This window comes from Solanum pennellii, chromosome 6 (assembly GCF_001406875.1).
Source record: "Solanum pennellii chromosome 6, SPENNV200".
Taxonomy (NCBI): domain Eukaryota; kingdom Viridiplantae; phylum Streptophyta; class Magnoliopsida; order Solanales; family Solanaceae; genus Solanum; species Solanum pennellii.
The window spans coordinates 57,585,478-57,598,969 of NC_028642.1; the positions used below are offsets into that span (position 1 = coordinate 57,585,478).

The 13,492-nt window shown below is 31.2% G+C and overlaps 2 protein-coding genes across 2 annotated transcripts; one reads left to right on the top strand and one right to left on the bottom strand.

The window, feature by feature from the left end:
- Positions 1-1,025: 1,025 nt before the first annotated feature.
- Positions 1,026-3,076, bottom strand: LOC107021802 (vicilin-like seed storage protein At2g28490). The gene is made up of 5 exons (XM_015222514.2): positions 2,734-3,076; positions 2,373-2,557; positions 2,175-2,252; positions 1,698-2,093; positions 1,026-1,591 (listed from the first exon to the last, which is right to left on the bottom strand). The coding sequence occupies exons 1-5, from the start codon at positions 3,044-3,046 to the stop codon at positions 1,181-1,183; spliced, it is 1,383 nt and encodes a 460-aa protein (XP_015078000.1). The 5' UTR covers positions 3,047-3,076; the 3' UTR covers positions 1,026-1,180.
- A 1,895-nt stretch (positions 3,077-4,971) lies between these two features.
- Positions 4,972-12,482, top strand: LOC107022917 (vicilin-like seed storage protein At2g28490). Its single transcript, XM_015223486.2, has 6 exons — positions 4,972-5,353; positions 10,593-10,899; positions 10,982-11,166; positions 11,233-11,313; positions 11,395-11,793; positions 11,890-12,482. The coding sequence occupies exons 2-6, from the start codon at positions 10,605-10,607 to the stop codon at positions 12,298-12,300; spliced, it is 1,371 nt and encodes a 456-aa protein (XP_015078972.1). The 5' UTR covers positions 4,972-5,353; positions 10,593-10,604; the 3' UTR covers positions 12,301-12,482.
- Positions 12,483-13,492: the final 1,010 nt, after the last annotated feature.

The following is a 13,492-nucleotide window of genomic DNA, read 5'->3' on the forward strand; positions in this document are numbered from 1 at the left end:
AAATTCGTAACAGAAATAATATTTGCGGTAATAAAGGCAATAAATGCGGAACACAACAATACGGTTAATCAACGAGAATAAAAGAGAAATAATGACACCAAGATTTTACGTGGAAACCCTCATAAATAAGGGAAAAACCACGACCTGAGAGGAGCAACGAATATCACTATAGTAAGGATTTCACACTTGTATGTCTGAGTAAAACTCCAAAGACCACTACACATTCAAAAGAAATAACACTCTTTTGATTTTTCCACCTCACTACAATATCGCTCACACTCTCTATTTTTCCTCACAGATTATTTTCCTCTGTGATGCCTCACTCTTCTTTCTCTCCTTTGTAATTCTTTTTGGTGCATTTTGAAATGAGCAAGAGCTCTCTATTTATAGGAAAATCTACTCCTAATGATGTCACCAATGACATCACAAGAAACACAAGATTTCAACATTTTCACCTATGTAGAAATCTTGCTAAGATTTTAGTTGAAAAAAGAAATGGTGAGCTTTGAATTTTGTTGCAACATTTGTTGACTTTAACAATAATCAACAAACAAAATTCAACCATTTTTGCTATGTTTATCTACAATGGGTATGGACTCCACAGTTCTCTCACTTTTTATTTTGACAGCTTCTGCCTTCCTAAAATTAAAAATTGTTCTGAAAAATTTGGAGTACTTCTGGCAGCGACTCTATTTTTTCTGACGACCGGATATGCCATTTTTATGAACAGTATTTATGTCATCACTATAAGTGGACGGAGGGAGTACTTCTGGCAGCGACTCTATTTGATTGTATTACCACTGAAAAGGTTTTGTTTGGCAACCTATTGACTTCTGGTGACGATATCTGGTTGCTTAAAAAGGTCTCATTTCCTGTAGCAAGCTATATGCATTTCTCTCCCCTTTTAGTTTCACAGTTTCTGGCTTCCCAAAAAAAAAAGGTCAATTTTTCTTGTGAATTTGGAGCTAGAATCAGTTAAATTTTGAATTTTGTTAATGAGGCTCAAACCACAAACAGAAACTGTGTTAAAAAAAACAATCCGTCTTATTCACAACTCAAAAGGGCAATGCGTCAATCAAACGAAAGGAAAAGAGAAAAGAAAAAATGATGTTCGAAAAGTTGGGTTCGAGCTTATGCCATAACTCAACTAGACCATCTACATACTAGAATTTCCACTAAACTAATAAAAACCTAAGTTCATCTCCATAGGAGAATCCGACGGTGATGAGGGCAAGATAACTTGTTCACTTTGCGCGTTGGCAATCCTCTTTAGCCTTTCCTCGTCAATTCCAAATGAAGCTGCGAATTCTGGCCCGCTTAAGCTCTGCATCAATGAGTTCCTACCCACCAAGAACTGTGGATGGTTCCTCCTTGCTGATGTACTGAAGCCGAAGAACTCAAATGGGCCATTCGATGAAGCAATCTGGCAGAAGGGGAAGTACCTTGGCACCCAAAAAACGTCCCCTTCTCGTACTCTGGCATTCATAGCTAAAGTACCATTCGGATACACAATTTGGATCCTTCCGGTCCCTTTCAACACTATTCCGTACTCTATTGCTCTTGGATTAACATGAGGTGCCATCATGGATCCCTACATTAACCAAAAAGCATCGATAAAACAAGTGAGCAAGAAAAGAAACATGTAAGTAAGAAGGGAAAATTTGTGATCTAGAATATATTAATGATTGGGTCATTACCGAAGTTAGACTGACAAGATAGACACCATTGCCGGATTGTTCTAAAGGAGAATAATCAGACTCATCCAATGCCTTGCTCCATCCATAGTCATTCTTGAAATCAGGATTCCTGTTGTAGAGATTGTATGTTGATGGAGCTTCGTGATTAACTCTCTTGACAACGTCTTCCCCGTTTAATAGATTAAACAGAAATTTCCTCAATGACCATGTTGATTCTTCCTCTTTGTGGTTAGATTCTTCCCTAAAATTCACAATCCTCTTCAAGTGAGCTAGTTTCTGATGGGGTTCTTGGGCTAAGAATTTGGACCAAATGTTTAATTGATGAGAATTAGATAAATGCACGATTGGCCCCGAAGTTTGCCTGGTCAAGAACGTCTTTAGTTCTGCTGTCGATACCTGCCATTTTACAGTATCTTGACTAAGTTTTTTCCACTGGAAAATATCGAGGATAAATAAATAAGTTCCTCCAACACTTACATTCAGAGCAGTTGATAATGTGGTATGATCGAATCCAGCAAGAATATTTGTATGAACTCCACCGCCAATGAAATAGGACTGAAAATATTTGCAATTTACATGATTTAATACAAAGTTTTGGGAAGAAAATTAGGACATTATACCTAAGAGAAGAAATGTATTAAATGACCATTTTGTCGAAAAATTAGCTTTGCATACCTGGAAAGCATTCCATCCCATGGATTCTGAGGAAATACCAATACTACAAATTATGCGAAGTCTCTGGTTTTCATTACTATTCTCCAAGTAAAAAGCTGATCCAGCGGGAATTGTGTACACATCTCCCTGTTTCAAACTCCTTTCCGCTAATTCATCCTTATGAATGTTACCAATTCTCGCTTCCCCTGTATACATTTCATAAAAAATGAATATTCTAGCTCATTAAAGCAAAGAATTTTAACGTTTTACACTATTTGAGCAGTTCAAGATGTAGTAGCTTATTATTTTCCATGTCACTGATTCCACTTTTAGTGAAAATTAAACTATCTTGTGAAAGCAAAGATGAAGATCAATTAATTACCTTGATGAACAAAAAGGAGAAGATCAGAATCAAGATACTGAGGGATGAATAGGCTATTTGGTTCCATGGAGATGAAACCAATATGCATTGGACTATGTAAAAATGAACCCGCTCGATAGCCACCCTTCACCATTCTCATAGATCCAGCATCAGTTTTCACAACATTATGTAACTGACGCAACAAGAACCATTTTTCGCCTTGTGTCCTTTGCTCACTTTTTTCCTCTTCATATTCATAGGCACCAACAAAGGACACTAGTGCTGCGAACAGTACCAGCACTAGAAGCAGCAATGTGGTCCTACTATTTCCCATTTTCAAATTGTTACACTAAAGCAAGTTGTCTTTAACAGTTTTGTACGATAGGGATGAATGATCTGTAGTTGTTTATATAGAGGGAATGATGAGATTTTAAAGGGAGTTGTTGTCAACCATGCAAAATTACTAGGCTTTTCTTGTCTACTTAACGTTTAGATCCTAAAAAATATTTGTTGAAGCTTGTATACTGAAACAAATAATATTGTAGCCAAATTTCATGACCAATTCAAAGAGCTACTCTAGTGCACCAAAAAAATATATTTGATTTTTGAAGATGTAAATACTAATTTTTACCCTTGTATTAAGGTTTTCAATAAATGTTTAGCATAAACAATTCAATAGAAAAAACTTATACTTTGCCATACTAATAATACAATTTTGTCACGATACATTGATACTTATAAATTACACATTATTTTTTTAAATAAAATTTATCTAGGAATGGTCACCCCTCTCCTATATCAAATTCCAAACGCAAAATCAAAACCCACTTAGGGTTCTAACAGAGATGATTGAAATCTCAAAATTATAAATTTCAAAGTTATAAATGTAATCGAGTCACCGGCAAAAATAATCAACAAGATGTCCGATTAACTTCCAAATCAGGAGACAAGAGGGAGTTGCTCGGACATATGGTAAGCACCCCTCAATTCCAAACCCAAAAAAACTTCCAAATCAGGAGACAAGAGGGAGTTGCTCGAACTGTAAGCACTCCTCACTTCCAACCAAAAAAAACTTTCAAATCAGGAGAATGCGTAAACAAAGAGAGTCTCACAGCATGTACCGCGCTGTTCTTTTTTCTGATAATTGTTTTATTTTCCTTTAACCCACATCTATTTTCACTCTATGACAACAACAATTCGGAAGTGCCTAGGCTCAAGGAAAAAAGCATCAACATTAGGAGCGGGGTGTTTACCATCCGAACAACCTTTTTGCTAGATTGGGAAGTAAGGTTTTTTTAGTTAAACTAGATGGTCATAATAAAATTTGGAATGTTCAATGGTTAGTAAAAACCAAATTTAAGTATCAATTATTTTCATTTTGTGCAAGAGTCAATAATTTTCCTTACAATCAAGTGTTTAAATAACCAATGGATGGGACTGTCTTTGACTGTGGATTGATCACAATAGAAAATAACATACCAATTTGTTCAAACCTACTTCTTTTGTCCCTAATTACCAGTGAAAATAATTATTCATATAGTGAATTTATCAATTTATCCATATTAATTATAAAGTGAATAAATTAAAAACTTGAGATTAACTTATATACACTGATAATAGACAAAAAAAAATTACACCATCAGCTTAGTTTTAGAAATATTTATTTTTTAAAATATATTACTTATTATTAATATTTAAATAATAAAAAAAAGTATTATATGATAACTTAATTCTAAATTAATTATATGAGTTTGTTTAGGATTCTTCTTGGTTGCCAAAGATAAGAAGATTTTTTGCAGTATTTTCTTGTCCTCATTATTTTTACCTCATTCCCATCAATACTATTGAAGTAATTTGAGACAATCATCAATCTTAACTTTTTATTTTTTTTTTCTTTTTAAAATCTAGACTAATTGATTCCATAAAAAAATTATTTATAACTTATTAAGTTTTTGGATGAAAAAGTTTTTGGATAGATGCTTCCATTGCTTCAACTTTTCTCTTCTTAGTTCATTTTATCAACAATATTAAAATTAATTGAAAATAAACTTTGATCCATATACCTTCATATGTATTCCAACTTATTTAAGTAATACTCAAAGTCGATAGTATAAAAAATATTTTAAACGTTATTTCAAAACAATCTTGAATTTATAGAGCGTGTTTTGTTTTAAAAAAAAAAAGAGAAGCTAAAAGAATCATTAATTTTTAAATATGATAATCATATATTTCTATTATATAGAAGTGTGATGGAGAGGACGACCACTGGCAAAATAGACATTATACCAAACATACAAGGGTAAAATTGTAATTATAATTTGATAACCCTCATAAAAATTGGCAAAAGATATTTTATGTTCATTCTAGAAACTTTACTTCACTCTAGAAGTATCTTCTCTCCACTCTCTCACTCTCCTCCATAAAAATCTCATTGCAATCAGAAAGTATCATCATCTCCTTACTCCTCCATGGACAAATCCTCGAATGGTTATCCTCAAGCAATCGAATTCAAGAACAAATCACTACTACTCAAAATCAAACACCCAACCCTGATTAACTTTGACTCCGATTGAATCAAACCCTTCAAACGAATCTCGAATCACCCTTTTTTACGAAAATTCTCTGATTTCTTAAAAACAAGGTATGAATTGATGCTTCCTTTTTGGGTTGTATGGAGCAAAATTCTTTTAACTTTCTTAGTTGGATGGATATTATGATTCTATCTTGTATTTCTTTCAGTCCTCTCTCTAAATGTTTTTTTTTATATAGAAGTGTGATGGAGAGGACGACCACTGCCAAAATAGACATTATACCAAACATACAAGGGTAAAATTGTAATTATAATTTGATAGCCCTCCTAAAAATTGGCAAAAGATATTTTATGTTCATTCTTACTTCACTCTAGAAGTATCTTCTCTCTACTCTCTCACTCTCCTCCATAAAAATCTTATTGCAATCAGGAAGTATCAGCATCTCCTTACTCCTCCATGGCCAAATCCTCGAATGGCTATCCTCAACCAATCGAATTCGAGAACAAATCACTACTATTCAAAATCAAACACCCAATCCCGATTAACTTTGACTCTGATTGAATCAAACCCTTCAAATGAATCTCGAATCACCCTTTTATATGAAAATTCTCTGATTTCTTAAAAACAAGGTACGAGTTGTGATGCTTCCTTTTTGGGTTGTATGGAGCGAAATTCTTTTCACTTTCTTAGTTGGATGGATACTATGATTCTATCTTGTATTTCTTTTAATCCTTTCTCTCTAAATTTTTTATTTGATATTTATTAAGGGGATTGAAATTACATTAAAGAGTTAGTTTGATCAAGGTGAAAGAATGTGTAAATTGATTGGAAATTACAAAGAAGAAATTGCCACTGGGTAAGTATTAGAGTTCCTTCAATTTTGATGCTCTGTTTCAGATCTTTTTGAAGTATAACATTTTGCTTCTTTGATGAAAATGTTTGTCCTTTTATATATACAATAGATACTTATTTATTCAAAATTAGCTGTTAGAAAATTGAATTAAACAAGAAGTAATTTGTAGCTAGGAACCAACAACTTGAATAGGGATTTTTTTTCATTTTTTTTTTATTACTTGAAACTTTTATAGTACTTCTTAATGTTAGTGTATGCTTTTTTACTTGAAACTTTTACGAATGCCTTAAAAGCAAAACAATATGTTGCAGCAAACACTTCATCACCACAAAAACTACTTTTTTATTATTCATCGTATTCATATTCATTCATATCATATATCATAAATATGTATCATATCATATATTATTATAAGTGGAAAATTTTTAAGTATAAAGTTGAAATACCATTTTACCCTATATTAAAAACTTTTTTTTAAAAAAAATCATATATTATTAGTTATTATATATTAAATATAAATATTATGGGATGGTAAAAGTCTACTTTGCTTTTTAATGAAATAATAAAATATCTAAAGAATTTGAAAAGTCAGTTTATATATTAAATATAAATATTATTGGATGCTAGGATTTTTTTTTTTTTTAATGAAATAGTAATGCATGAGGAATTTGAAAAGTCAGTTTTCCAACAAAAACATAATAATAATAATAATAATAATAATAATAATAATAATAAAATAAAGGTGAGAAGAAATTTAGGAAAAAGTTAAATTGTTGTTTTTCCACTATATTACATTTATTAAATATTCTATCAATAATTAAGAATATCATATTAAGTTTTTACAATAATATAATTAATATGTATTTAACTACTATAATACAGATGGATTAATTTCCTTGGTACTTCCACTTATTTCAATATTCTAGAATGACTTATCATTTTTTTATACCAATTTAATGCTTTAAAGTTCTTTTCAACATCTAATATTATAAATAGTCAAATCACTGAATATGCTAAACTAGATCAATTGATATTTTCCCCCTCCCCTTCTTCTTCTAAATTCATCTTCGATGTTACTGGTAAGGATTCCATTGATATTTCTCATATGTCGGCTCTCTTAATCATCTTTTAAATTATTATTATTATGCTTGATTATGATTATTCTTGGCTTCTGATGATTCTATCACAACATACATAGTCTCTTTCTTTATAAATTTCACATAAAATATTGGTCCACTAGACTTTCTTAAGAAATTTTACTTATCCCTCCGGTACTGATTTCTACTTTCACATATAACCGCCAAAATCTAGCCGTGAATTCATTTTTTTTTGATTTTTTTCCTTCTTCAACAATTGTATATGTATTGTGTTTTTTAGTTATTTCATATTTTTTTGTTAAAATAATCGATCGTTATTATCAGATTATAAGTTCTTCAAAATCAGAATGGATGAATCATCTTCATCTATGAGGAATATCAAAGGTATTCCATGGCATGTCAATTTTGTTGACAATTTACTCTCGTTTTCAATGGGTTTAACTTAAGATTTTGGGGTTAATGTAGGGTCTCTGGCAAAATCCAAACAAGTTCAGATGAACAATCAATGGAAGTATTGAGATCCAAGAAAAAAAATGAACCAATGGCAGTTGAAAAAGTTATTGACAACATCATAGCTAGCGGCATTAAAATTGTCGAAGGAGGTACAAAGAGGAAAGCAATAACCAGTGATTCAGAGGATAGTGAATCTGAAATTCACAGAATCGAAGAACATCATGATCGTGAGGTAGTGACTTAAAACACAATTTTAGATAGAATATTTTGTTACTTATGTGCCAATATACTTAAAGTTGTATGTTTAAGTAATTTTTGTATATTCACATAATTGTATATAGTATATTGCATGTTTAATACACAAAAGACATATGTATATGTCCTTAGTTCTATAAACGAAAGACATAAAAAGTACTTTAAGTAGATGTATAGTTTATCCCTGAATTATAGTGTAATTGTTTATTAGATCTGTATATTCTAATTAGTTTATACAAATTATTTAAGTTATGTATATAATAACCTGTATACTAAGTTAATTGGTGTAGTGTTGAATTGTATATTAAAGGCTCCCAACTATATATGTTTGTAATTATAGTTTGTATATATGTACAAAGGTCAAGTGTATTTAGTTATCTTTATGACTTATGATTGTTTATTATAATTTGTATATTTTAGTAGTTATATACAAATAACTGAAGTTAAGTATATATTAAGTTTGTATATAAATGTAGTATATACAAAGTTGTTTAGACAGTTGTATATTGACATGTTTAAGTACCATATTCATCTACACATACTAATACACAGAAAAAATAGTTTGTAGATATATACAAAAGAATTACAAATACAAATACAAATAAAATTATTGTTAGCCTTCTTAAGCATTACGTACACCCTGACACTCATGTCATTGTGTATAATCATTGGTTTATTGTTTTCTTCAACTTTATATTCAATCTTCAATATCTTATTATTCATATCAACACGAATCTGTGCGGCAATTGTTGTATAAAACTCAAGAAATGTTGCTTGTTCCTTAAACGCTATACCCATTATAATCAATGTAACTATTTGTAGCGTTCGATCTTTCAAAATGCATAACCAAAATAGCCAATGAAGACATTATCTTTAGAATTTACAAACAAAATTTTATTTTTATATACAATTGACATAACATTTTAATACAACCAATTTAATCAGTAATAACAAAATGACATTACATTGACCTTGATTTGCTCATATACAAATATTGCATCTAAAAAAACAAAATCTCATCACCTGTATATAATTGTGTCATACACTTTTGTATAAACATACATTTCAATATATACATTACTGCAGTTTTTGTATATGAATATTAGAAAACACAAAACGTATCCTATACAACTATATTACAGGTAATGAAACTAAACACAATACTCAAATTTAATAAATATATACAATTTTTTCACACGCCTTCGTATACACAAAATTAATATACATTTTGAATATTTACATTATTGCAGTAATTTGTATATAAATACTAGAATACATAAACTACCGTATACAATCCATATATTCAAATCAGTTTTTTCAAGAAACAAACCAGAAAATCATATATATAATTACGCTATGAATATATAGAAATCTCAACTCGCAAACGATGACACATACATCCAAATTTGTATGTACAAGAGAAAATTGTATAATTAATGTCTTTCAATTGCTGTAGGATTTTTTTTTTGAAAAAAAAAATTGATTTTGAACGTTTACCTTAAATTATGGCATTATCTAAATTTATGTTACCCTGTTTAACGCTACAGTTACACTTCACTTTAATTTTTTTTTTGTATAAATTACAAACAAAAAAAAATATTATATACAAAATTAAAGATACCTAAAAACCTAAACTATACCCATGAAATGTAATTAGATAACTATACCCACTTAATGTTATTTCATCTAATAAGTTTGCCATATATGAAATTTTCCCAATTTTTTAGTTATGACATTATGATTATAATTAATTAGGTTAAATTAAATTGGAGTAGAAAATAATAATGTATGAAACTCTTCGAATTTTGTGATTCTTTGAATCTTGCAATTAACATCAATTAATCTATCATGAAACAATAAGGTATGAAACTCTTCAAATTTTGTGATTCTTTTCAATGTTCCCCATTAAAAAATTTTGGTAGGTGAAAAATAATCAAATATTACTATAAGTACCAGTTAGTTGCTTCCTAATTAAGTCATCACATTTTTTTCTTTTCTATGATCTATTATTCTCTTTTCTTCTTCCTAGATTATGATATAAATACATGTCGTCAAGAAGCTAACTGGGGAGAATAACAAATAGCTTTATTTTGAAATTTAAAAAGAAGCTTTCTTACAATATAGTTCAATTATGTGTTATGTGTTATTTTGCATTATTATGAGAAAATGTCTTTGTTTTTATGTTATGTCATTTAATTGACAAAACTTCAATTAATACATGATGAATTTGATAATACTTGAATAGCTTATGCAAAATATGTTTTTGTTTAGATAGAAGTAATTTAAATAAATACATAATAGTGATGTTAGGGGAAAATAGTAATGATTTTAATATAACTCGTGTTATATATGTATATTTGTGGGACTCACACGTGTCGAGAACTAGTAAATATATATTCTTAAATCCATTTTTTAAATTGCACTAGGTTAGGCCCTTTGAAGTGGTCATCAACTTGCAGTTTCACAACATTTGGGTCTGTATATAAAAATGATGTTTCTTTATTTCAAACTAATTTCTTTTTTCAGGATCTCAATGTTTACAACACACCACTAGAAAACCTAAAATTCTTGCATGGTTGACAACAATTCCTCTTAAATCTCAGCATTCCCTCTATATAAATCACTAAACTCTGCATAAGTGAACAAAAAGTAATCATTAGAAACAACTTACAAATTAAAGCATTCTTTCAGTAGCGAGTTGAAATGGGAGATAGAAGGATACTGTTGCTTCTAGTGCTGGTACTATTAGTGTCCTTTGTTGGTGCTTATGAAGAGGAAGAAAACGATCAAAGGACACAAGGAGAAAAATGGTTTTTGCTGCGTCAGTTACATAATGTTGTGAAAACTGATGCAGGGTCTATGAGAATGGTGAAGGGTGGCTATCGTGGGGGTTCGCATCTCCATAGTCCAATGCATATTGGTTTCATCTCCATGGAACCCAATAGCCTCTTTATCCCTCAGTACCTCGATTCCGATCTTGTCCTCTTTGTTCACCATGGTAAAATTCATTTTCATTCCATTCGATATGTATAAGAATTCATTAATATTGTCAGTGTATATCATTGAGTCATTAAATACAGGGGAAGCAAGAGTTGGACACATCCATAGGGATGAATTAGCAGAAAGGAGTTTGAAGCAGGGAGACGTGTACACGATTTCTGCTGGATCAGCTTTCTATTTGGAGAATAGAAATGAAAACCAGAGACTTCGCATAATTTGTAGTATTGGTATTACCTCAGAATCCATGGGATGGCATGCATTCCAGGTATGCCTAAGCTAATTTTTCAGCAAATTTTCTTCTCAATACATTGTAACTCAACCCATTTCGCAGTCTTTCTTCATTGGCGGTGGAACTCATCCTACATCCATTCTTGCTGGATTCGATCATACCACATTATCAACTGCTCTTAATGTAAGTATTCAACGGAACTTAATTTTTCATGCTACATTTATCAGTGAGGAAAAACTGAACCAAAATTATGTAAAACTGCAGGTTTCAACAGCAGAAGTAAGAACGTTCCTGACCAGACAATCTTCGGGGCCAATTGTGCATATATCTGATTCTCATCATCACACAAACATTTGGACTGAATTTGTTTCCCAAGAACCCCACCAAAAATTAGCTCACTTGAAGAGGATTGTGAATTTAGAGGAAGAAGTTAGCCCAAAAGAGGAAGAATCAACATGGTCATTGAGGAAATTCTTGTGTACCTTACTGCACAGAAAAGATGTTGTCAAGAGAGTGAATCATGAAGCTCCATCATCGTACAATCTCAACAACAGGAATCCTGATTTCAAGAACAATTACGGATGGAGCAAGACAGTGGATGAGTCTGATTATTCTCCTTTGCAACAATCAGGCAATGGTGTTTATCTTGTCAATCTATCTCAGGTAAATCATCTTGCCTCATATAAGTGGTGGTGACCTTTGATCCAATAGTCTCAAATCGCCTAACTTATTGTATGTTTCTATTCTTGATAAATGTAGGGATCCATGATGGCACCTCATGTCAACCCAAGAGCAATAGAGTACGGAGTAGTGTTGAAAGGGACTGGCAGGATCCAAATTGTGTATCCAAATGGGACTTTAGCAATGAATGCAAGAGTACGAGAAGGGGACGTTTTTTGGGTGCCAAGGTACTTCCCCTTCTGCCAAATTGCTTCATCAAATGGCCCGCTTGAGTTCTTTGGTTTCACTACATCAGCAAGGAGGAACCATCCACAATTCTTGGTGGGTAGGAACTCATTGATGCAAAGCTTGAGAGGGCCAGAATTTGCTGCTGCATTTGGAATCAGTGAGAAAAGGCTTAACAGGATTGCCAATGCACAACGTGAACAAGTCATCTTGCCTTCATCATCGTCAGATTCTCCTATGAGGATGAACATTGGTTCTTATTAGTTTATGGAAATTCTAGTTCGTCGTTGGTCTAGTTGAATTATGGCACGAAAGCTCGAAGCCAATTTTGTTACTTTTCATTTACTTCCCCTGTTATTCAGTCTGAGTTTGTTTCCTTGGCGTCTTGTTGGAAGCAAGACACATTGCGCATTTGAGTTGTGAATAAGACGGATTTGTTTCCTTGACATGGATTCTGTTGTGGCTTAAACTTCAACATCAATTTTACTTATCTATTCAAATTAATTCTGCAATGCAGTTCTTATACATTTGCTCACAATAGCAAATCCTCCATTGTTCAAAAATTGTCTTCATATATTAAAAGCCAAAGGTAATTCTGTGAGTAAATTTACAGCATATACTATAGCGTATTCTGAGACTAAATTGTAACATTTCTCAACTCTGCTGGTACCAAGAGGTTAGCATCCAACATACTAATTCCTCGCCGGTCTCATATCATTGAAACAAAGTGATTTCGTTCTGTCACTGTTTTTCTTTTTTTCCGGAATCCAAAGAGGCCTTGATGTATATGAAAAACATCATATCTATTAGCATTTCACTTGACAAACATATAGTTTTGAGACCCTATATTAACAAGGCATTAGTGTTCCGTTGGAGCTGTTAGACATGCAATTAATCTTTGTCTGAATCAAATAAATTAACATACAATTCAAATGATCAACAAATTAAAAGGTCCAGTTTCATTTGCTTATCTCTTTTACTAATTTACTCTCATAAATAACGTTATATTTTGAAATTATTTATTAACCAAAACAAAATTATAAGCTGGTCAAATTAGCTTAGAAAATTGATATTTTTCGCTCGTTTACTTGCTCGGTAAACATATAAAGTATCAGTCAGAAATTGGGTTGAACTTCATAAATATTTTTCCCATGTCTAAACTTTTCATGAAATTATCCCTAATAACTTAACTTACCTTGTTTATTTTACCCCTCCACTAAATCAAATAAATTTATTTATTTTAAAGTACTAATATTTAATTACATAATGGTATAATATGAAATCTAACAACTAATTTTAATTTTTTAGTTATGACATTATAATTGTAATTAAATAGGTTAAATAAAATTGAGTAGAAAACAATAATGATTAATGTATGGAACTCTTCGAATTTTGTGATTCTTTGAATTTTGAAATTAACATAAATTTGTCTATCATAAAACAATAATGTATGAAA